This window comes from Pantherophis guttatus, chromosome 2, assembly GCF_059756535.1.
Source record: "Pantherophis guttatus breed Tessera chromosome 2, ASM5975653v1, whole genome shotgun sequence".
NCBI classification, from domain to species: Eukaryota; Metazoa; Chordata; class Lepidosauria; order Squamata; family Colubridae; genus Pantherophis; species Pantherophis guttatus.
Window position 1 is genome coordinate 211,404,263 of NC_142064.1, and position 26,361 is coordinate 211,430,623.

General features: G+C 37.5%; 1 protein-coding gene across 3 annotated transcripts in view; it reads right to left on the reverse strand.

The window, feature by feature from the left end:
- Positions 1–26,361, reverse strand: part of DNAH1 (dynein axonemal heavy chain 1) — a 184,024-nt gene that overhangs the window by 104,806 nt on the left and 52,857 nt on the right. For all 3 annotated transcript variants that reach the window (XM_034439656.3, XM_087887726.1, XM_034439631.3), the window contains 10 exons: positions 24,661–24,811; positions 22,802–22,995; positions 19,561–19,786; positions 18,978–19,097; positions 14,537–14,619; positions 13,450–13,591; positions 12,253–12,408; positions 6,657–6,855; positions 3,682–3,935; positions 2,984–3,196 (listed from right to left, as the gene is read on the reverse strand). In XM_034439656.3, coding sequence (XP_034295547.1) covers positions 2,984–3,196; positions 3,682–3,935; positions 6,657–6,855; positions 12,253–12,408; positions 13,450–13,591; positions 14,537–14,619; positions 18,978–19,097; positions 19,561–19,786; positions 22,802–22,995; positions 24,661–24,811 — 1,738 coding nt within the window. The remainder of the gene's footprint in view (positions 1–2,983; positions 3,197–3,681; positions 3,936–6,656; positions 6,856–12,252; positions 12,409–13,449; positions 13,592–14,536; positions 14,620–18,977; positions 19,098–19,560; positions 19,787–22,801; positions 22,996–24,660; positions 24,812–26,361) is intronic.

The window sequence follows — 26,361 nt, forward strand, 5'->3', positions numbered from 1 at the left end:
TCCATCTGATACAATGGCATCAAATGCTCTATGACCAGCTGAAGTAATTACTTGCAAAATGACCCTGGGATTATTCCCTAACTTTAACCCTTTTTGAAGTACGTTGGTTTAGTCAGGTTCAAAGCCCCACTTCCTTGATGCCTGATTAAATATGCTCTGAGGTCTTCCAGCCTCACTGGTACTGGCAAGCGTACAATATCCCTCTGAGTCAGGCCAGGGGTTACAAAATTACAGTTCTCTCTGCTCTTCAGATTTTGTGGGCAGACAGGTGTGTAATTAAGTGTCTTCTTCAAAGCAGACAGCGCTGAGACTACCGTGGATGGTCAAGAAGTCATACAGGAAAAAGAAATAACAACAGTGTGCTAAAACTTTCTGAAACTGAAGAAAAGGGCATCATAATCCCAAACATTCATTTTCCTGCAATCCCAGGATAACAAGAATTGGAAGTTAACCTTTTTGCCTCTTAGGCAGTAGATAAGGCAGCAGATCTTCCTGGGAGCATTATTTTCATAATTGACAAAGATTATATTGTCTGTTGTTTAAGGGGTCGCACTGGCATTCTAGCATTCCATTTTGTATCGCTGTACTAAGATTTTTCCAGCAAGATAGAAAAGTGCTTCTCTGTGGGGAAGTTTTTATCCATTGGTAAAAATCTTTGCAACCCACATCATATGGAAAATTAATCTGTCTGGTAAAAGGATTTTTTAATGTGAAAGGCTATGCTCGATCTATACATGGTCACATTATAAGTGCAAACATGTCACCTGGTTTGTTCAGACCTCGCGTTTCATCTGTGTGCCAGCCTGCAATATTCTGCAAGAGTTTGATTCAAACATGTAATGATGGCTAATGACCATAAATAGAGCAAAATATTAAAAATAAAAGCTTGATGTTAAAATGCTTTACTAAAACATTTCACTGAAAAAGACATTGTACTAATATACATTCACTCTGAAAGACATTCTTATTTCCATCTAAAACTTAAAAGACTTTTTAAAGTATTTAGATTTTAGGTAGTCCTCATTAACAACCATAATTTTTACCACTAAACAATGCAGTTGTTAAGCGAGTCACATCTCACTATACAACCTTTTTTGCCATGATTGTTAAGCAAATCATTGCAGTCATTAAGCAAATCAGGCAAACTTCAAGCAAATCTGTCTTCCCTCCTTGACTTTGCTTGTCAGAAGCCCCCTAAGAAGTCATGGCAATCAGGTGACCTCGGATGTTGCAACCATCATAAATACAGGCCAGTTGCCAAGTGCCCGACTTTTGATCACATGACTCCAGGAACACTGTGACATAAGTCATAAGTGTTAGGACCGGTCATAGGTTACTTTTTTCAACGCTGTCAATCAGAGGTGGGTTTCAGCAGGTTCTGACCAGTTCTGCAGAACCGATAGCAGAAATTTTGAGTAGTTCGGAGAACCAGTAGTAAAAATTCTGACTGGCCCCTCCCCCATCTATTCTCTGCCTCCCAAGTCCCAGCTGATCAGGAGGAAATGGGAATTTTGCAGTAACCTTCCCCTGGAGTGGGGTGGGAATGGAGATTTTACAGTATCCTTCCCCTGCCATGCCCACCAAGCCACGCCCACCTAGCCATGCCATGCCCACCAAGCCATGCCATGCCCACCAAGCCACACTCACAGAACTGGTAGTAAAAAATTTTGAAACCCACCACTGCTATCAATGATTTTTAAACAGTCATTAAACAAATGGTTGTAAATTAAAGACTACCTATATTATAAATCAGAAACTTGCCCATGGATCTTAAAAAATAAATAATTATGAACTCTTGTGAGGTTTTAAGATTAACAGTAGCCAGGAGGAAAAAAGATTTATTTTCTCAGTTTAGTAAATATTATGCAAAACTACACAAATGCAAGTATTTGCTTTCAGTTTTCTGCTTTTCATGCATTACTTGCAATTATTTATCCATTTTCCCTGTCAAACACAATCAGCTTTACCATTAATTTAAATTTAAAATTAAATTAAATACAAATTAACTTAAATTAATTTAAATTCATTTTCATAATATATTCCTCACTGCATTATACCATTTATATAATATTCCTGGCAATTTATTATGTTTTCAGCTAACAATATGAACTCGTCTCCAAGGTCATGTATATCTATGTCCCCAACTGACACATTTATCCGTAAACACATTAAACCATCAAGATCTCACCTCACAACCTTACTTTATTTTCCATTCACTGATAACACGTTTGCTAAGTATTCTATTTATTCTCATGCGTTCTTTGTTGGCATCATACATCAGTATTATCATATTCAGCATCCAATCTACTTTCTATTTTGCAAAATGTTCCATGTTTTTAAGATGCTTTATCATTTACTTTCTCTAAATCAATAAGTATTGAAGGCAAAAGGAGAAGGAAATGGCAGAGGGTGGGTGAGTGTCATTGATGCAATGAACATGATTTTGGGCAAACTCCGGGAGAAGGACAAGGGACCTGGCATGCTATAGTTCCTGGAGAGGCAAAGAATTGTAACTGAACAACAAAATTAATAAGTATATAATGAGCTTTTATTTATTTATTTATTTTTCAACTGTGTCAAGAAGAACAAAATTGTGATCTGCACACCCATTCTCTGGCATGTTACTGGATTTCATGGCCTCATTGCACTCCCCAAATTTAGCTCATTACCTTTTGGTACTCTTTTGATCAAAATTTTTTGGGGAAAAACCCTTCTTAAACTAATCCCCTTGTAGTTGCTACAAGGAAATAATAACTTTGTATAGGGGGAATAATAACAGTTCACTTAATCTACAGAGTAAGTAGTCTATAATCTGTAGTCTATACCCAAAGATGTCATCATGGGTTGATCTGAGCATGCACTGGGACCTATGTATCAAAGATGTTGATCTAACAAATTGCTATCTTCAGAATTATTTTAGTTAAGAATTTGTGTTAAATATAATCCCTCTTCTGATCACAGAAAGCAACTTGAAAGTGTGTACCTGGGTCAACTTCAACTTATTTTCCCATGTGTTGATCCTTTCCTCAAATGGCTTTTTGAAAGGAGAGAAGGACATGCTTTGTGTCATAACAATATGATCATCAAGAAGCTGAGAAGCTTCATCAGGACTCTTCAGAATAAATGTTTCCGTTTCTTTGTAGGGAGCTACATTGAAGAGGATAGATTCCCATTCACGCTCCATTTTATCCAAAGTCTAGGAAATATGAAATAATATTTTTAACATCAATGAACATAGCTTGCTTTAAAAATGGCAACTGGACAAAAGTTAACAGAGTACAATGGCATTGATAATACGCTGAGCTTTACTAAGCAGGAAAGAAGGAAAGAAAGAAAATAGGAATTATTGTTTTCTACCTGAATTTTTTATTCTTAGAAAACTTAATGAATGACATGAAAATATATAAGATTTCCAGTGAATTTCATCCTAGTTTGTCCTCCAGCATTCTTTATACCTTATGTTAAGAAATGATTGCTAATTAATATATTGAAGAAGATCTATCTGTTTTAATACATTCTTCTCAGAGAGACTGCCAGTATTTGGGTTACACATTTTTTACCAGTATATTGTATAAAAATTTTAAAATTCTCTGAACAAGAAGAAAACAATTCAGCTATTAGATAGCATATTGGAACACAAAGGAAGGCTACAGGAAAAAAGAAATTGAATGGCATTCTTACATTCTCAATTGAGTATTCCTTTCCTGCAATTTCAGCTATTTTGGCTATAATCTCAATGTGATCCTGGAGCTTCATCTCCAGACAGCGGGCAAATGTCAAGTTGGCTTTGGGCTTCACGTTGATTTTTATCTCCTCTGAAAGCATGTCCCAATGGCGGTTGCGCATGCCAGGATTTCGCAGCCCTTGAATCAGAGGTATGTAAGGCCTGAATTCCTCAATTTTGCCACGGATTTCCACAGCCACATCCTGGCATGCTTTTCATAAGACAGAAAAAATAGCCATCAAAAGACTCCAGGATAGGATAAATCAGAGCATTGTTTACAGAAAATAGCAATCAGGAAAAGATTTATTTATTTATTTATTTATTTGTTTAAATTTCTATACCGCCCTTCTCCAATGTAGGACTCAGGGCGGTGAACAGCCAAAGTAAAAACAAGACATACTTACAAAACATACAAAATCTAAAATCTGTTTAAAATAATTAAATAATTTTGGCCGTAATTAAAACATTCCAATTTAAAATCCGTTTAAAATTTGACTCAAGCCAGCCCAGCTAGTTGAAATAAATGGGATTTTAGGGCCCGACGAAAAATCCGGAGGTCTGTTATTGTACGTAGCTCTGGGGGGAGGTTGTTCCAGAGGGTGGGCGCCGCCACAGAGAAGGCTCTCCCCCTGGGGGTCGCCAGCCGACATTGTCTGGCGGACGGCACCCTGAGGAGGCCCACTCTGTGGGAGCGTACTGGCCGGTGGGAGGCTATTGGTGGCAGAAGGCGGTCTCGTAAGTACCCCGGCCCTAAGCCATGGAGCGCTTTAAAGGTGGTCACCAACACCTTGAAGCGCACCCGGAAGACCACCGGGAGCCAGTGCAGCTCGCGCAGGAGAGGTGTCACGTGGAAGCGCCTCGTCGCCCCCAAAATCCCCCGCGCGGCCGCGTTCTGGACCAGCTGGAGCCTCCGGGTGCACCCCAGGGGGAGCCCCATGTAGAGAGCGTTGCAGTAGTCCAGGCGGGAAGTGACGAGTGCCTGAGTGACTGTGCGTAGGGAGTCCCGATCTAGAAAGGGGCGCAACTGGCGTATCAGGCGGACCTGATAAAAAGCCCCCCTGGCCACGGCCGCCAAATGATCTTCTAACGACAGCCGTGCGTCCAGGAGGACGCCCAAGTTACGAGCCCTCTCCGTGGGGGCGAGTGATTCGCCCCCAATAGCCAGCGATGGCGTCAGCTGGCTATATCGGGACGCCGGAAGCCACAGCCACTCGGTCTTGGAGGGGTTGAGTTGGAGCCTGTTTCTCCCCATCCAGGCCCGCACGGCCTCCAGGCACTGGGACATCACTTCAAGGGCATCATTGGGGTGGCCTGGGGTGGAGATGTACAGCTGGGTGTCATCAGCGTACTGATGGAACTCCACCCCGAAGCCACGGATGATCTCACCCAGCGGCTTTACATAAATGTTGAACAGAAGGGGCGAGAGGACCGACCCTTGTGGCACCCCACAAGCAAGGTGCCTCGGGGTCGACCGCTGCCCCCCTGTCAACACAGATTGCGACCGGTCAGAGAGGTAGGAGGAGAACCACCGCAAAACGGTGCCTCCCACCCCCAACCCCGCCAACCGGTGCAACATGATACCATGGTCGATGGTATCAAAAGCCGCTGAGAGGTCTAACAGGACCAGGATAGAGGAGCAACCCCTATCCCGGGTCCTCCAGAGATCATCCACCAATGCGACCAATGCCGTTTCCGTGCTGTGCCCAGGCCGGAAGCCGGACTGGAGCGGGTCTAGATAGACAGCTTCATCCAGGTACCGGGGAAGCTGTTGCGCCACCACACTCTCAACAACCTTCGCAATGAAGCGAAGGTTGGAGACTGGACGATAGTTAGCCAAAACAGCCGGATCCAGAGAAGGCTTCTTGAGGAGGGGCCTCACCACCGCTTCTTTCAAAGCGGCCGGCAGGACCCCCTCACTCAAAGAAGCGTTAACAATCTTCTGGAGCCAGCCTCGTGTCACCTCCCGGGAAGCCAGTACCAACCAGGAGGGACACGGGTCCAATAAACATGTGGTCGCGTTCAGCCGTCCCAGGACCCTGTCCATGTCCTCGGGAGCCACAGGATCGAACTCCCCCCAGATAACACTCTCAAGACCTGCCTCAGTCATCCCGTCTGGACATACCCAGTCAGAGGCCAGCCCTTCCCGAATCTGGGCGATTTTGTCATACAGATACTGCACAAAATCCTCAGCTCGACCCTGCAAGATCACTGACAAATGCAGCATTAACTGAAGGGAAATCTTCAGTTGGTCCTAGCAGGCATTATTTCTTTGTATATCTGATTAAAGATTAATTTTTCCTATAGATGTTTTCTTTTAAGTTATAATTGTGAGAAAGGCAGTGCTGGGGCAATATTTTAAAATTGTTTTGAATAGTCTGCTGCATAGCCTCAGGCTGCTCTTGCAGTAGAAAAGTAATAAGCTAGCAGTGCTTTCACGAGACAAGATTCTTTCAGTACAGGAAAAACAAAAATTTTACTTCATTATACAATTGTATTTTTAATCCTCCTGTTTACATATATATTTCTTCATGATATTTTTCTGCTAAACTGATTCCCTGCATTTCAAACAGAATACACTGCTTAAAACAGAACACAAGTTAAAAGACAAAAAAAAAACCCACAATCCTCCAGTGCAGAATATATTACAATTTAAACATAAAGCTACTGTCAAGATCATTTCAGAGAAAATTTATAATTCTGATACATTTGTATAATTTCTGAAAGGGTGCAGAGGGAAGCATTTTCTAAGTCTTTTTTATACCCACTATTTTTTCTGAATTTTGTGAAACTCGCTTTCCATTGAGCAGGCCCACAGTGTGGTTGTATTACAACAGGTAAGAAAAGACAAGCACACACTTCCTAAAGAAGCCCAGGTTTTTAATTTCATCCCTCATCAAAACAATACATAATTGCTTCAAGGGCTAGCACTTACCTGGAATATCCTTGAAATGTTTTACACATTTGTGCATTGTTTTAAAGGACTCATTGACATTCTTCTCCAACTGCTCTGCATCAATGGCAGACAGAGGATCATTCATCCAGCTGTCTGCCCAGCGAAGCCAGTCTGATGCTGTGGTCCAGAGATCATAGAAGGGCTGAAAGTCTTTGACCATCCTGGACAACTTATCATACTGAGGGAAGCAAAAACAAGCAAGAAACAAACAAACAAACAAACAAACAAAATGAATTGCTGATAGCTTGTGTTTCTGGAAAGTATCTCCTAAACCAGGGGTGTCAAATTCGATTTCATTGAAGGCCACATCAGGGTTGTGTTTCACCTTGGGGGGCCAGGAGGATGGGGCCAGGGGGCCACACAGCCCTCCCAAGCTCTATTTTCACTGGCAGAGGGCTGCAGGCGGCTGAAAACGGAGCCTGGGAGGCTTGCACGTGGCCCTCCTGAGCTCTGTTTTCGCTGGCAGAGGCACCGCGGGCTGGTCCTTCACTGTTTCCAGGGCGGACGCATGGGCCAGATATAAGCACCCTGTGGGCCAGATTCGGCCCGCAGACTTTGAGTTTGACACCCCTGTTCTAAACAAAGACAACAAGCAGTCATACTGTGTACTTATTTGCTCCCCCTATGCTGGTATAAATAAACATGGAAGGAGCCCTAAAGCCACTTTGACAGTTCTTTTTTTTTTTTTAATATCTTGAGAGGAACTCTACTCTCAACGAAGTAGATGATCACAAGTCTCCATAGTCTCTTATGGGCTGGCATTAATATTTTACCCTCTTCAGAATCAGTATATGATGGAACACCAAACCAAACCTATTACTTTTGACAATATCCTAAAAGAGAAAACATTAAGAAATATAATAAGGAAACAATGTTAGGTTTCCTTTGCACAGCCTCCAACCTGCCATTTAAAGCTATCTTACTAACCTCAGGTGGTCCTCAACTTACAACCATTCATTTAGTTAGCACTGTGCAATGTTACAATGGCACTGAAAAAATGCTGCAACCTATAACCAGTCCTCACATTTACAATCACTGTAGCATCCCCACAGTTATGTGATCAAAATTCAGGCACTTGGCAACTGGCATGTATTTCCAATAGTTGCAGCATCCCAGGGTCATATGATTGCTATTTATGGGGACTTCAGGGGACTTCAAACAAGCAAAGTCAATGGGAGATTTGTTTAACAAAGACACGATTCACTTAACAAATGTAGTGATTTGCTTAACAGCCATGACAAAAAGGGTGGTAAAATCAAGTGTGACTCACTTAACAACTGCCTTGCTTAGCAATAGAAATTCTGGTCCTAGTTGTGGTCATAAGTTGAGAATTATCTGTGTTCTTTAAACCTATGTACTCATGATGTTGCCTTGCCTCCAGGTTAGAGCTGAAACCACCTAATTTTGTATCTAATTGCTTGATGTTAAAGTGGCCTTTTTCCTCCTCTCTTGGCACAAGCCTTGTGCTTTTTTGATACTTTGACAAAGATTCAGGAACTGGGATCTACCAGTATCTCCTGGCGACTTTCAGAAACAGCATAGATAGGCTACTTTTCAGCCCTAGCAACTGCTTGTGGGGCTTAGTTTTCTGAACAGAACAGGAGCTGAAGATTTCATATTTTCTCATTTATTGAATGATTCTGTCAAGAGATTGATATTTCTAGCCTGCACATATAGATTACATAATGGAGTAATGCAAATCCTCCCAGATATGTTCCCTGTGAAGAGTGAAGAGTGCTCCCATTTCTGATAGCCAATCTGGTAGAAGGAGTGACAGAGAGGATGAAATACAGTGCAAAGGCTGGGGAGCAGGGGTCAGGAGAGTGGGGAGTCCACCAGCCAATGCTTGTCAACAACCTCCTGTCCTTTTGTTTTTATGCAGAGCTAGAAACAGAAAGGCTAAGTGAGGCAGAAAGACAGAAAACATGTCTGTCTTTCTGCCTCACTTAGGTCCATCACTTAGGTTATGTCTGTAAAAAACATAGAATTTCATATGAGAATCTGAGGACCATCTGCAGCATGGTTGATTTCCATGTAAAATAAGAGGCAGATCCTGACAAACAATGAAACTCTATGGATCTTCAGCATCAGATTCTGCCAGAAGATTAAATTAGTGGATATAGTCATCAGTCAAAACATGCCTCTTGTTCCAGCCACATCCCTTGCCAAGGACAGCAGTTCGTGGTTGTTGTTTTTTTTAACTACAGGAAATTCACCAATTGCTCTTTTTGTTCCCCATTATAACTAATGCGGTAAAAATGGTGCCACTGGTTGGCCTCATTATTGGGTTGAATAGTGCTTTGTCTGATGGTTCAGAGCAAATTGTGTTAATTTTTGTGTCAGCTCATAAACTGAAGGAAGCCGATTAAAGCAGCTGTCTGGATAGTCCTGTGGGGGATATCAATCAGGAATTTACTTGCTCACATTTTATATTATATTGACCGTATTTTTCAGCCAAATTATATTAATGTTTAATCTGAACTTTTTCTAGCTGGGGTTTCAGACCTGGATATAATACTGAGATAGCACTGATCACACTTGTGGAAATCCTGTGGTGGGACCAGGATTGGCTGCTGCATGATTGCCATGATGTCTTAAGAGCCATCAACACCATTGATTATGTTTTACTTTGGACTGGCTCAAAGGGTTAGGAATGGGAGACACAGTATGATACTGTTTCTCCCTCTTCTCTCCATGGCCGCTTCCAGCTGAAGCTGATAGATGAGAGATCTAGCCTTAGGCCCCTGTTTTGTAGAGTATCTCAAGGTTCTCCCTACTCCTATATAACATCTAGGTGGATCTCTTGCATGAAGTCATCTGTTGGCATCTAGAGCAATTAAGTGATGTTGCCTTAATAGCCAGAAGCTGTGGAAGTCTGGATGAAGACAATTTCGGACAGAACCCTAGTTAAGCCTAGGAACCATGAACTTTGGGCATAGCAGAACATCTCATCAGCAGTTTTGGATGGGATTTCAATTTCACAGACTGAAATGTTGTGCAATGTGGAGGTCTTCATAGACTCTTGAGTCCTGCATAAAGAATCATGGCCAGGAGGCCTTTTACACAAATCCATACTGTATACCAACTGCGCCAATTTCTGGATTGGGAGATTATACCACAATCACTCAATGTTTTAGTTAGCTTGCACTTGGGCTGCAGCAATGCACCCAACATGAGGCTATCTATGCAAATAATTGAAAAGCTATAGCTAGTCCAAAATTGAGCAATGCTGTGGAAGTAGTTATTTAACATCACTGCATGAGATATACTGGTTACCAATTTCTGGGTGCAATGCAAGTTGCTAACGGCCACGCATAAAGCCCTCCACAATATAGAGCCTAGATATCTGAAGGACTGTTTTTAATTATCTCTTGTCCAACCAGACCTGATAGGATTGGCATGCTCTGGGTCCCATCAGCCAAGTGTTGGCTTTCAGGGGGCATGCCTTTTCTCTTGCAGTATCTACCTATAGAATAATGTTCCCTGAAATTCAGATTGTCCTGCTGCCCTATAGAAAAGCTTTGAAGACTTAATTCTTCCAGGGATTGGACCCAGAAATTACATGAACATATTCTGAATATAAATTCTGTCTGGCACTGTTTTAAATAATGTCTGCTGTATTTTTAATTCTCAGTTTTCATTGATTTGTTGATTGATTGATTGATTGAGTCATTCATTCATTCATGGATACCAATATGAATGCAAATATATGTTTTTCTTCCTGCTAGGCAATTATTTCACCTGACTTTTGCAATTCCTTAAATTGGTTAAACATGGGAAATTGGGAAGTTGTTATAAAATATGGTGTCCATATTTCGTTGGGAAAAAATAAGGGGCAAACCTGAAAAAGGGGCAAATCTGAGAGAGGTTTATAACAATAAATAATTCTTTATGCTTATAAATTTGCTTTACAAAGGAAAAATTAAGGGTAAAACAAGAAAAATTTTACAAAAATGCATATTCTAATAAAATAAAAGTAAACAGTATATGTATATATTTTTAAAAAGACAATTCAATTCTATATTTTTCACATGAATATGGAAGATGGTGCATTAAGTGGTACTATTTGTACAGTAAAAGTTAAATGACCAAAATAAAAGATAAAAATAAGTTTTTGAAAAACAAATAACTCTAAAGGACTGCTTTTTGAAATATTTTACAATAAAAATGTATGGTCACCATAATATAAACTACCTATATAAGAGTTGAAATGAAACAAATGTACTTTAATAATAACTAAAAAGAAATATATTATATATATATATTGTATTACAATAAACATATTACAGACTATATATGAGAGAGGGACTGTAGAAAAAAAGTTAAGATCAAAGTTCCATAGGAATTAATTATAAAAAATGAGTTTAGACACTTTGGGCACCAAATATATAAATATGATATTGCCAACTCCTTCCTACAAATGTTGATATTATTTCACATAGGAATAGAAAGGCACAAAATGCAAACAACATATGCTTGTGATAAAATTTAATTTAAAGTTTTTTATTCCATGTTGCCGGAATGGTAGATAAAACATTCAGCCGTTAAAAAAAAATAATGCTAGTTTAACTATTTTTAACCAGGTCCCTTTGCTTATTAGACTTTAGTCATAAAACCTGTAACTGAATTTCTCTGGCCTTTAGTTAATAACTAATTTTTATACAATATGTGCAGCAAAAATGGTCCCTGGATATAGTCCTCCAGCATTATTCAGTTTAGAGCAGTGGCTTTTTTTATCCCCCAAACAGGGCTCTTTCCAGTTTAATGCAACTGGATGAGTCTGAATAGTAGCTGATCACTGGAAGCAGTGGAGATTAAGTGAAGCTGAAGAGAAAGAGCTGGCTTTCTCTGCCACTCCACTCCCCAGCAAAACCACATATGTGTGCGCAGACACACAGAGTAACTTTCAGCTGTTATCTAGGGTACATGTGTTCAAAAGCTGCCCTAACAGCTTCTGCTGGGGGTGGGGGGGGGGAAGATGGTGATGGAGTGTTCCCTGGTGAAGCAGCAGAGACAGCTATTATAACCCTCCTGTAACTGTCACTTCTGACTCTAACTGTCAGCTATTCAGATTGATCAGTCTCTGAGCCAGGGACTGGGTCAGAGATCTGGTGGCTAAACAGCCTTCTCTCCCCTTCACCTGCTATCTCTCCCAGCCTCAGCAGCTGGTCCCTAGACAGGGAGAAGTGGCAAGTGATGAATAAACCTTCAGGTGATGTGATTGGCACATGGTTTTCCCCCTGGCTGGTGATGCTCACAATATGGGGGAAGAGCAGTGTTCCCAACACATGAATTGAGGACACATTTTCCAGCTCATAGACAGAACAGAAGCAACTGGAATGGGCAGCGGAGACAGTAAAATATATGCCGATTTAGTTTTCTGCTGGTCACAGAGAGGAGAAAAACACATCAGTTAGATTGCAGGGAAGAATTTTAAGTCAACCTGCTCAGAAAATACAGACAGCAACGTGGTGAAGTTATAATGAGATACTGTTGATGGGAAGTTTTTGCTGTTGTCTTCAGCTCACAGAGGAATATAAAGCATGATGAACGGACAAAAATGCTGGACACTCACATTTGTTACATGCATGCCGAAAATACGCTCCCGATTATTGTAAAGCAATGCCAACTGCTGGGACTCTTTCAATTGCTTCCTGATTCTTCTGGCTTCATTGGCTATCTCATGGGCTCGGCCAATATCCATGTGTGCAGAAAATCCAGCCACTGCAATCTGGGAAACAAAGCAGGTGTAATATATCAGAAGAGAGAATCCTTCAGACAAATATGTTGACTGGAAAATAGGTTTATGAATTTCTTCCAACATTTCAGTTGTGTAGTTGCCTTTTGGTTACAATTTCAATGCATTTCTGAGAAGAGATTAGCAACCAGTGGAATAGCATATCAGGGTTGCATTGCAAAAGGGGACGGAACCACACAAATAGATTTTTAAAAATGGATTGGGATTTTTTTTTTAACTTTTTAACTTTTAATCAACACAGACACACATATTCTTAAAATGATCCCCATCCAATCACATTTCACTTGATTTTTGGGTGGAAAAGATGTATTGTACAACTTCCACTCCCCCCATTCCCTTGGTCGCACACTCTTCCATACACATAAATACACACACATATATAATATTCATATTCAGAGGAATAGCATCAGTGGTGGGATTCAGCCAGTTCGCACCACTTCGGGAGAACCGGTTGTTAACTTTCTGAGCAGTTTGGCAAACTGGTTATTGGAAGAAATCATTAGGGCAGAGAACCAGTTGTTAAATTACTTGAATCCCATCACTGAATAGCATTGTAGGTTTGTTACAGGTAGGTAACAAAATTTGAAAAGGAGGTGTTTGGTGCAAGTTGTTAACAGCATGAATTAAAAGCAATATTTGCAAAATATTTAAAGTAACACCATTTCAAACATATGGGAAATAATCTCCAAATAGGAGTTGACATGTAAATACGTTCAGGACAAGAGCAAATGTCCTGAAGCAAAACCATGGAAGCATATCCTTTTTATATGAAAAGATTTATATTTTATATTAAAAGTCTACATGCCAAAGAACATTTATTGCAGGATTCGAAATAGCATAGGGCTGTATAAAGCCTGATGATGATAGTGCATGAATTAAATAGGAACAGTTGTTTTGACAAATGTGGTTAATACACAATTTCAAGTATCAATCTTGCTTGAATACCCATGCATGTTTGTTTAATAAGAATGAGAGAATGAGAATGCAGAGAAACCTGCAATCAGAGATTCGTACCTGAAGGCCATCTAAACGTTCCAAGAAATTGTTTTGATCCATCAGCTGAATTTTATGGAATCTTTCTTCATCTTCAACGTGCTGCTGCCTTATTAATTCAATTTGTGTACTGATCTTCAGAGGCCAGTTACTTGCAGCCCACCTGAAAGCACAAATGAATATCTCTTGGGGTATTATAAGAAAGTGCTAATGCTTCTTACAACTAAATATAGGCAGTATCTGGGAATGAAAAGAAAAAATAATAATCCCACAAACTCCTTAATATCACACTGTTCCATCATGCATACAATCACACCTAAGTGCCGGATATATATTAAATAAAATAGCTTTGGCTATGACATATGGCAAACCATGCTCTAATTCAAGAAAAGAAGCTCCAGGAAATGAGAAGACAGAATAGCTATGCTAGTTCTCAGCCTATAAAATAGGAAATATTATAATGACCCATTTCATCATAAAATATTTTTGAGCCTGATCACTGAAATAATAGTAGATAAATTATGTTGCATACCAAACATGCTATTCAAATTCTTAATAAATTAAAAATAACACCAAATTATGTTCAGGGTATTTCAACTCACATTGTATGTAATATTTATGTTTTCTTATTGACTTTAAATGCTATGGAAAAGAGAATACATTGTACAGGCTGGGACCAAATTTTTTACTTTCTGTATCTAGTTTGTAGTATATATTTGTATTGAAATGTTGGCAAGGACGGACATTCTTGAGCAATTCATAGGTTCTTGTGAATGCTCTACATCTATCTACACAGAAATATGCAGCCTAACAATCTCACACTTTACAGTCACTAAATTCATTGGTCTTTCATGAGATGCAATGTAAAATAAAGACCTTTATTTTTTAAAAAAGGTCAGAAACTACAAGATTGCCTAAATTCCAGGCTGCAGGCTCACACCATCACAGCTTCTGCATTTGAATAAGGTAGTGCAGCAGGTATCTTTTCTGGCTGCCTGAAGAGATTTGATGAAGCCTTCTGATGTGTAAATAAAGCCCTGAGGCACAAAGTATAATAACCCAGGCCAAAGGTCTTGCTCTGACTGCAGGGGAAATGACTTATGCTTACTTGTCACTGAAGTCATCTTGAGTCAAATTGTAAAGAAATTCCTCCATGACTTCATATTCTTCCATAACACTACTTATCAATTCCTACAGGATGATACATATAGAGAGTAAAAAACAGAGGCAGACGTTATTTCCATGATCAACATTTCATTCCATTACGGAACAAAATTTAATATGGTGAGATTTAGATACAAGGATGAAGAAAGAAGAAATAATTCTATTGCTTGATTGTTAGGCTATAGTAACACAAGGAACATAGCAGGATCTAAAAACGTCTTAAGTATTATTTTAGGATACTTTAGGAAGTGTAAGACTACAGTCAGAGGTGGTATTCAGCAGGTTCTGACCAGTTCTGGAGAACCGGTAGTGGAAATTTTGAGTAGTTCAGAGAACCGGTAAATACCACCTCTGATTGGTCCCACCCCCATCTATTCTCTGCCTCCCGAGTCCCAGCTGATCAGGAGGAAATGGGGATTTTGCAGTAACCTTCCCCTGGAGTGGGGATGGAATGGAGATTTTACAGTATCCTTCCCCTGCCACGCTACCATGCCATGCCCACCAAGCCACACCCACAGAACCGGTAGTAAAAAAATTTGAATCCTACCACTGCTACAGTAGTGGCCAAAATTGTGAAAACCTTTTGGGAAAAGTGTATTTTTGAGATTTGATGGCTAATAACACCACTTTTTTTTGGAGTAGTACCATAAAATTATATATCAATGGAAAGATAATTTAATCAAGAATGTAATGTTTTTCAACCTTTGTTTGAGAGATAAAAGTGGCTTTTTCGTGGAATTCTACATTTTAGGCCAAATTTCTGCACTCAATTCCTGCCGAACAGTCCTTGCACTCAACGTCACATTGCATTGCACCATTTCATCTTGTATACACCCAGATGATTTTCTTCTGTCACGTAGGCACAGTCTCTTAATTCTTCTATCATTACTTGTGCATATTTTTCTTGTCTTTACCAGTGTGGTTTTCTAGTGACTGAGTCTCCTCTATACCTCTTCAAAAACTTAGAAATGCCACTTTTGGTTAAGTTTCCACCAATTTTTCTTCTAATTTCTTTATAACTGTAGCCTTGTTCACTTAATAATGCTATTTTACATCACTTTCTTTGCACCATTACTTTAATTTTATTATGTTTATTTCGTTTATTACGTTTCTCTAAACAGTCATGCTCACTGGCTACAATCAGATGAAGGAAAGCTACCTGATATCAACCTAAGCAAGTTGTGCTTCCTTTTTCTGGTTAGTTGGCTATAACGTTTCATAGAATACAGATAACTGAATAAACTTTGTTGCATTAAATTCTTAATTAAATTATATTTCCATTGATACTTTTATGGTACTACTCCAAAAAAAAAGTGGTGTTATTAGCCATCAAACCTCAAAAATACACTTTTCCCAAAAGGTTTCCACAATTTTGGCCACTACTGTATAGCAAGGGTGTCAAACTGGCGGCCCGTGGGCTGGATGCATCAGCACAGACCACGCCCACCCCATCCCAGCGAATAAGAAAAAGTCACAAAACGTCGCGAACGTCATGTGACAGTTACGTGACATGGCAAATTTGATACCCGTGCTATAGATGATTCTTAAAGCCTGCTAGATCCTATTGGCAACTGCAAGACAGTGTTATTGTCAACCCTACCATGCTTTTTAGAGTTTTTTAATAATAATAATAATAACCTGGGGATAAACATAATTAGAGTTCATAGTTTGGGTGTCCTTTGATTATATCAGCTGCTACTAGATTTACAAGTGGTGACTATGGCCAGAAGCACATTTGTATAATTATATCTAGGGCACTAACTGTAATTATCCCTGAACCAATTGGATTTGTGCCTTGTCACAGGCTGTTTTGATTACTGTAGCATGTTCAACATTGGGCTATCCTTCCCTTGAGAAGTGTCAGAAATTGCAATTGGCACAAACCAAAGTAGCTAAGCTGATAACTGATGCAGATAGAGAGAACATATGATATCTATACTAAAAGGTCTGCTCTGGCTGCTAATCACTTAGCAGAGTTGGTTCCGATTATTAAACATCTAAAGGGCATAAGGCCTGACTTTCTAACATAGTATTTTACCTATTTACAACCCTGCACATTGTTAACATCTCAATGAAAAGCCCACCTGGAAGATATCTCTGCAATCATGAGTTTCTGGCACATGGGGAAGGCCTTCTCTTCTGTTGCTTCACATGTTATGGAACATACTCCTTCAGGAGCTGAGTTTGGCTCCTAACCTCTAGGTGTTTAGGGAAATCTATAAAAATGCTGTTCTTCTGTTCCATGATGTTAGTATCAATTGTAATGTTAATTTATGTCTTTAAGTTTTTAATTCTTGGGGTTTTTAAAAATATTTTGTTATCCACCTTTTTATACTTGCCAGAATAAAAAAGCAGGGTTTTAATAAATAAATTATAAACACTGATATTGATAGTGCTCAGTCAATTTATATACTGATGCCCACGATTTAAATAAAGAACTGAACAAATCATTTTGCAGCAAATGTTCAATGCAGTTTATACACCGATAGATATTTCTACTGCCATAGCACTTCTGTCCCCCGATATCTACATCTTTTATTTGAATCCAAGAGCGCTACTGCTCTGTTTGTACATAATGCTGTACAGAAGCTTGAAATGTGTCTTTTTTATATAATGCTATAAATATGTTTTCCAGAATATGTTATAGCTGCAGTTTCTTAAAAATCTGCATCGGCTTACTAAGTACAGAATACAAAATCAGGGACTTGGAAATATCCTGAGTCCTATTTGGAGAAGGGTGGTATAGAAATAAGAACAAATAAATAAATAAAAAATTAGTTAAGTAAGGCGCTCCCATTTGGTTTGACAAAATAGATGTTTATATACTCAACCATTACTCCTTCAAGATAATTTGTACATATTGAAACAGGTGAGGAATGAAGAGCTAAGACATCTCTGAATGAGCAGAGACAATGACTGCAGCTACAAGCAAAGGATAGGGAAGTAAATCAATCCCATGGAATCTTCCTGCATAAGAAGATAACATGAAATTGTCTGTGTGTGCTCCTCAAAGGAGAGCTTGTAAAATTATAGAAAATGCTTTTACATTTGAAATTGTTCAGGATTTTTTTGAGGAATGGGGTCAAAAATAGCAACTTCATTATAGCATTGCTTAAATGAATAGATTGTCCAAAAGATATTGCATAAAAAAATAATGATGTGAAAGAAAATACCTTAGAAGATAAAGAGATGAAACAAATTTTAAATGATGCAGAAACCTCAGAATGTAAATAATTTGCAGAAATATTGGAAAATAAAAAAAGACTATAAGACAGAGAAAACAATTGAAGTGGAAATACAGCTGACAAGCCAAGAGATTGACTGGACTTTTTATTCTAAATTTATTTTACAAAAGAAATTGGTTAAAATATTGAAAAAATATTTGAGATGAGAAAAAGAAAAAGATAAATTCTTACAACAGCATCTGAATGAACTGAAGATTATGATTGTTAGAAGCAAAAAAGTACAAAGTTGGTTCATTTGATCAATGTTAAAATAAGATATATTTTTATAAATTTGGGATCTCTTTATGGATTTTTTTGCTAACATAGGACTGAAATATTAATAAATTATGGATTTGCAAAAGGATAAGAAGTGATATTTGCATGTAAAATTATAGGGGATGATGAAATTAAGTTTGTTTGTACTTTTGGAAGATTGGAAGATTGGAAGATTGGAAGCTACTTTTTAAAATGTTTCTTTTTTTCTTTTCTTTTTTTTCTGTATACTGTTTATTCTCTTTTCTTCTTTACTTTCCCCTGTTTCCGAATGTAGTTTATTTTCTTTTGTCATTCTTATTAAGTGAGTCCTACCTTAGGTATAAAATATTGTCTGATGGACTTTTGGCCAGTCATCCTCTCTCAGTCCAACACCACACAGAGACATTGTTATGTTGTGAGGAAAATAGGTGGAGGAAGGAGTATTACTAAGTTTGCCACTTTGAGTTGTATATGGAAAAAAAGGCAGAATAAAATAGCAACAGCAACAGCACTTAGACTTATATACTGCTTCACAGTGCTTTGCAGTCTTCTTTGAGCAGTTTACAGAGTCAGCATCTTGCCCCCAACAATCTGAATCCTCATTTTACCAACCTCAGAAGGATGGAAGCTGAGTCAACCTTGAGCCAGTGAGAATCGAACTGTCAAACTGCTGGCAGTCAGCAGTCAGCAGAATTAATCTGCAGTACTGCATTCGTTAATAACCACTGTGCCTTCAAGAAGCCCCTATATTTAAAAAGCTTTCAATTTGTTTTAAAAAAAGAACACTTAGACATATTGTTTCAATAGTGCACATTCCTAGATTAACAGTTTAGATATAAGTCTAAGTTCCACCTATTACACTTGACATTCCGGTTATTTGATCCCATCTCCCTGACTACGTTTCACCTCCTGCACTTTCAATTTCTCTGGGATTCCTTTCATCCATTCCCGCAGCTCAGCTAGTTCCTCAATGCTGTTTGGTTTTTCATAAATTTTTCGGCTGATGGCCTTGAAGGCATCACAGATCTGCAAAATGATATAATAACTCTGTCAGCGCTAAGTCCAAAACAAAGAATTCAATCAAGTGCATCAAAAAGGTGAGGTCAGGTGTCTGAAATTGAGACTAAACTACACTTTATATAGACCACCTGCTCCGGCCCAGACCACTAATCTCACAAGCCTTTTCTATGTCTCCAAGACAACCGTTAGTTAACATCATTATGCTTTGTTTTTCTTCCCCATTGTCCTCTCCACAAGCGATAATGGGCTGTAAACTGAAGATGTCTGATTATGTCATGTGTCTTCACTGAGATATTGTAAAGAAAGTCAAAGGAAATGCATGATAATCATTCTTCACAATTTCTGATAATAATACTGGGTTTCACATGTCAATAAGCCATCTCTGGTAAAATAATTGTACATTTCCAGAAATAATTATAAAATTATTTGGTTACTCCTCTAGAGGCAGTGTACCAACTATAAAACTCACATCTTCTACTTGACGATGTAAATTCCTGGCCAATATGTCCAGCATTGAAGTGGCCAAAGCTTTGCATTTCTTGGATAGGCTCTGCCTTACACCTTCAACGCTGAGATGAAAAGGGCCAATGACCATGAAGCTTGGCAAACTATTATCCAACAACTCTTTTTCTGCCAAATGCTTGTTTACTATTTCCCTCACTTCTGGAGCAGAAGGGCAATTGATCTCATAGTCTCTAGAAATAAGCAGAAATACATTTTCAGCAAACACACAATCAAACCAAAAAATACAGCTATGGTAGGAATGCTGCTTCACAAAACTTTTAAATATTTACATTTGTATATAATCATTTTCTCCAACCTGGTTAACAACTCCTAAAATTCCCATCAGAATAGAAGGTAACAATCCATATTCAGGTACATAGTTTCTCCTCTGAAAACTATGGTGAGTCAGGAAAGTAGTCAGACAGTAATCAAACTCCCCAGAAAACCTGATTTTGGATGTCCCGAGAGTATTCTGCCATCAAATATCAACAGCACACAAAAAACAGCAAACAGGATTAAAGCTCAACCATTTAGTCCTCCCTTACTGGGAGGAAAGGCTGATTGCTGTATTTGCTCTCTGAATGACAGCAGAAATGCAATGTTTTCTTGCTTCTTTGCTAAAAGGAAGGAGGAATGAGGAAACCTCATTATTTTCCTTTTCCTCTCAGGAGAAAGGGAGAAAATCAGCCCATTTCTAAGAAAGGTAGAGAGTGTGTATATGTGAATGTAAGAAGGTATATATGGGGGCAGTGGGGTGACTAAAGAGAATCATACAAGAAAAAGAATCACTTTCAATTTAAACAACTGCTAAATGTACAGACCCCAGAGAATTCCTTCAGGACCTGATGTGTCCCACAGGACCAAAGTCTCCACTCCTCCCTTAGGAACTAGATAGTCATGTACACTTTTGTCCAGTATGTATCAACATTAGTTTAATACAATGGTTTTAATCTGATGAAACGGAATCATATGTAACTGTGTAGTAGATATATGGAATAAATTATATTTTTCAGTTCCTAATAAACTGGAAAGGCTGAACCTTCAACTCTAGGCCTTTTTTGTCTTTTAACTTTACTGTTAAAAGTAGGGTTCTACACTGATAATGGTTTAGATCTACATAGATGCTAATGCTATGATGATGATGCTAATTTTAACTTTTGAAGCATATCCAATATGGCTTAGGCCTTGTGTATTTGCAGGATAATCTCCTTCTTTTGAAGGAGGCAGATGCATGTGTTCTCATTGTGGTTCCCATACTATGGAATATTCACACACACACCCCGCCCTGAATTGTGAGGAATCCCCATCTTGCTTGCATTTTACGAAGCAAGTGAAAGCCATCCTGGTCAAATGGACTTTTGATGTGGAGAGAACCCCTTGGGCTGCATCTGTAATTTTTTTATATTATGTGAAGAATGATAGCTTTATACTCTCTGTTATGTAGGTCTCCCTGCATTGTTGTAATGAAAATGGCAGAATAAAAATATTGTTATTTAAAAATAAATAAACAATAAATAAGCAAGCAAGCTGAAGTTCCAGATACCCAGAAGCAAATTTAAACATGAGGAGATTCAATCTGTTTATATAAAATGGCAATACATGCAGAGCTAATCTGTAGTTCCACTTAGGAAGAGGTGATCAACTGGAAAGTCATGATTAAGAAAATAATTTTAAAAATTCAACTTTGTACACAGTAGGAAATAGTTATCTTGCAAAAACGGTTATCTAAGACATAAAAGGCACAAAATAAATCAAATAATAAGTATTTGAAGCAGAAAGCTGAAAGAAAGATAATGAGAAGCAACATGCGCTTTGCAAACAGTGTTTTAAAGCTCAATTCCTTGATGATGATAGTAAGCATTTATAAAAAATAGGCACAGGAATGAAGAGTAAGAAGACAAATTATATAGAAACATTAGTTTTTTAGATGAAGGAAAGAAAAAGTAAGAAAATTAAATATTATATAAGAGGATACAAAGATGAATATATCATAAGATTTTAATTATTGGGCTTAAAACAATTTTTATGTAGCAAGATAATTCCATTTTGGCTAATATACCATGACAAAAACCATTTTCTTCAGCATTTTGGCTGATATATATATATATATATATATATATATATGTATGTATGTATGTATGTATGTATGTATGTATGTATGTATGTATATATATATATGTATGTATGTATGTATGTATGTATATATATATATGTATATATATGTGTGTGTATATATATATGTGTGTATATATATATGTATATATATATGTGTGTGTGTGTGTATATATATGTGTGTATATATATATGTATATATATATGTATGTATGTATATATATATATATATATATATATATATATATATATATATATATATATATATATATATATATATATATATATATATATATATATATATATATATATATATATATATATATATATATTAGCCATGAAAAATTCAAAGGTGTTATGAAGGGTTTTTATAGATACATTTTAGACAATTAAAATTTTAAGTGAACGTTGAAAAGGATAATATGTGAATGATATTTTAAATAAATAAATAAATGCTTAACATGTACTGATCTCTCAAAAATAGTTTTTCCTTCATTACATTTATATTCAGTTTTTCCTCTAGGAGTCAAGGCTGCCTACCCTATTTATTCAAGAGTAGCAATTGTGCCTTCTTATTCAGTATGTATTTATGGTCACATATAATTTTTCAATGGGAAGAAGCCTTAAAATACCTACTGTCTTAGGAAAGGTAAAAATAAATTGAAAAATGTGACTCACACCCCTCATCTGCATTAAAAAAAAATCAATCAGCAACCATTCTGATGCTAAAGAAAATATAATCAACTTGATATAGTTTATAATATCAAAAGCAGAATCTATACTCCTTTCAGTCAACTGCACAGTATTCATGAAACACAGGTTTCCTAACCCACTCCTCTCGGTGCCAAACACCTGCTCCTGAGAATTGGGGGGACCTGTGGGAATGATGGAGAACATGGTGGGGAGCTGCAGATGGACAGGAAATGGATGAAAAAGTAATTGGAGCAAGAACTTAGGATCCAAGCCAATATGTTTTAGAAAGCTACTTGCTTTTTTTTGCCCTTTAATTCTACTGAAAGTAAAGTCAGAGTGGTTGTGTATCAATCTACCCTTTCAGTTTTTAGTTCCTGCTCTTGCATGTGAATGCTGCTTACTTTAAGAGGCTGTGGATATCGCGATTATTCAGTTCTAAGTACTTTTCATAATTCTTGGCATAAGCTTGAAGGGGGATCAGTGCTTTGCGGATGCAAGTACAGATGGTATTCCGCAATTCTATCACAGCTGGCTCATTCAGACCCACAGACTCTAACAATGGTGTGCCACAGATGAACATGTTTTCAAGCACATACTGAAAAAGAGATAAAAGAAGAGTCATTTAGCATAAACAGGATTATCGTCTGCTTCTATTGTTTCTAAAAAGGTGGTTGAACAAAATTAAAAGCCACCCATAACCATGCACTGTAACAAGATTCCTCTTACATTTTTGACTTCAGTATGTTATAGAAACTATTCTTTTTCCTCAGAACTACCATAATAAAGGTTATCATACATGAGTACCATAACTTGTCTATTATAAACAATTCAAAGATCTAACTATAATATATGGAGCTCGGTTGGAATTCCTAGTCATGCTAAATGTGATTTGCACTAAACTTTGCCTTAATTGTGTTGCAGCTTATCTCTACAAGCTGTTCACAGTAGCAGGCTTCATACCCCAGCTTTGGAGAGATTAAATATTTTGGCTAACCTATCCTTTAAGCATGGCTTGCTGGCATTCAGTGAGAAACAATGAAAGTATTCTTTTCTTTTTAATAAAGAAGATAGAAATTCTTGATGGTAAAAAGATCTCCCACCCTAGCCAAATCAGCAGAAGCATATTGCAAGAATTGAATAAAAAAAAACTTTCAACTTACTCTAAAAGTCACTTTAATAACGATTTGTGCTGAGATTTGAATTTTGAAATAAAAAGCCTTTTTTTTTTTAATCTGCAGCACACCACTTTATAAAGAAGCATCAAGATAAATACATATAATGAAACATCTCAGATATTCCCTTTACTTTGGTGTCAGCATTAATAGCTTCAGGATTTAAAATTACAGCGTTATTGCCAACACTTTCTCATTTAAATCTGACATGTTTTCCTCAATTGGAAAAGTGTTAGTGGAGTCCTCCTCTGGCAATATGTCAGTGCTAAAAAGTGTTAGCTAAATCCTTCTGCAAAATCCTCCCTTATCTTCTGCCCTTTAAAATTTTAGAGTTTTTATATCTCTGTATAGGGTGGCTTTATGAAACTTACAACACAAATTGAACTGATATTTCTCAACTCCTCTCCCTGACTCCCCCACCCCAACAAAATATCAGGATGTGACATCAAAATCAATCTTCTTTCCCTAAACTTCAGTACATATTAACTAAAAAACTGCATTAGTTTCTCAGTGAAAGAGACTAATCCATGACTTGGCTGTTGTTTTCAATTATTACAATTATAACAAATTACAGTATTGTTTCTGAAAAACAGATATTAGCCTGAAAATCTCCAGCATCCTATCCTTAAATATTTGGAGTACAAAACTGTGATAACTTCATAAAACTGGCATGTGGCCATTGCAAAACAAAAGGCAAAATATTTTTCCGGATTGAGAAATATTTAGAATCTATAAAGACTCAATCTGGATCACTGGGACCAGAGATTTAATCTTCTGAGCTTTCAGACCTATGCTGGAGCCCATCCTCAGGGAACTTCTCTTTAGCGGAGTGTGTCATGAGAAATTTCCTGACGATGGGTTCTAGCACAAATTTGAAAGCTTGGAAGACTAAACCTCTGATCCCGGTGATTGGCCCAGATTAGATCCTCCAACATTATTCTGGGACATTTATATTTGCCTCTATAAAGACTAATGTGTAACTCCTTAGTATAAACAATGAAGCCTGAAATGGTATAACTATGCACATTTTATAAGCTGGAACATATATCAGGGTGAGAAGACATTTCAGATTCTTGAAAGAAACTCACTTTCTCCAGTTGTGGTATGCTATGTGTAGCCAAGATCCCTTTATTAAAAAGAGAAACAATTGATGTCTCAAAATTCTCCAAAGGTGTGCTAAAATGGACACCATAACTGTCTAAAGCCAAATCAATTATAAACAGGGGATTTTTTCGTGGCCTGCAAGAGGGAGAATGTAGAAATTTCACATTGTGTTATGGATAAACAGATTCAAGCATTAACTCATCTCTTTACTAATTAAAATGCACTGAGCTGAAAACATATTCCAGTTTTATTTGTTTGTATTCCATAGAACTAGGAGCCCATACATATCCTGCATTTCTACCAGAAGGCATTTTCACACAATGTTTAATGGAGCTAATATTATCACTGTAGTAAAATAGATGGTTTCACAGGAGTATTGTTACATTGGTTGACATCTGTTCTATGATACTGTATTCTAAAATGGATAAAATATTCTGGCTGAGTATTATTTTTATTCAATTTGTCAGTTTATCAAAATATAATATTAATGAATATCATAAGGAATTTATCTAGAATATATACTAGCATGCAATTAAAAAAAAATGCAGCCGCTGGGTACAACTAGGGTAACACTTATGTAAATTAGGTACAGGTGGCACTCAATATCTTCTGTTTGTTATGCAGTTTTGTGTAACCAGAATTAGTAAAAAGAAATCTGATCCCTGGTAAGGATTGTGCATATTTCTAATTTTGGGCAGACAGATTTGATCTACACCCAGTTTGGTCCAGTGATAAAGGCACTGGGCTAGAAAGAGGAGACCATGAATTCAAGTCCTGTCTTGGTCATGAAACCCAGTTGGGTGACGTTTGGCCAGTAAAACTCAGGCCAACTCATCTCGTAGGTTTGTGGACAAAATAGGAAGAAGTTGTGTTGGATATGTTCTCCACCTTGAATTATTTTCAAAAATAATGAAAGTGTGATATAAATAAAAGTAAACAAAATAAAAATAAAATAACTCTATCTTCATGTTTAAAAGAATGCATCAGGCCTTCACCCGCCCATCATCCCAGAGATTTGCCACTGATCGTCCCATCAGTCTGCCCACTTCTGAGGTATACCTACCAATCTTTGCAAAAAACAAAAAAACAAAAACAAAAAACCCACCTTTTTGATTATTTTTTTAGGATTTCAGAACCTATTTTCCTAAATTCCATAAACTCAAGGTCTTCTCAAATTAATTTATATTATGAAATGAATTCCTATTCAAATGTCTCAAAATATTTTTATAGTTAAACTTCTAGTTTAGAAAATGTTTATGGGGTTCTTTGATTCCAAGAGTAACTTTACAGAAAATACAATTACCAATTAATAAGGAAGGATTTGGTTTACTAAAACTAGAGTTATATCATAAAGTTTACTTATTTGTCAAGTATTTAAATACTGGAAGCTAACTGTTAGTATTAATTTTCTAATTTGGGCAATTTTGGAATACATATATTTGGTTGTCTTTCATTTTTGATTATTTTTATTTTACAGACAATATATTTTATATGCAGATGTTAAGAAAAGAGTGGAATAAAGAACTAGAGGCTCCTATATTGCCTAGAAAATTGGAATGTCTGAACTTCTATAGCAAGCATGTGAATAGACTTCAACCATGAGTTATACACCAAAAATATTTAGAATCTATTGGACTCCACTACATTTGTATAGAAAAGGAGTGTCAAAATAGCATTTTGTACAA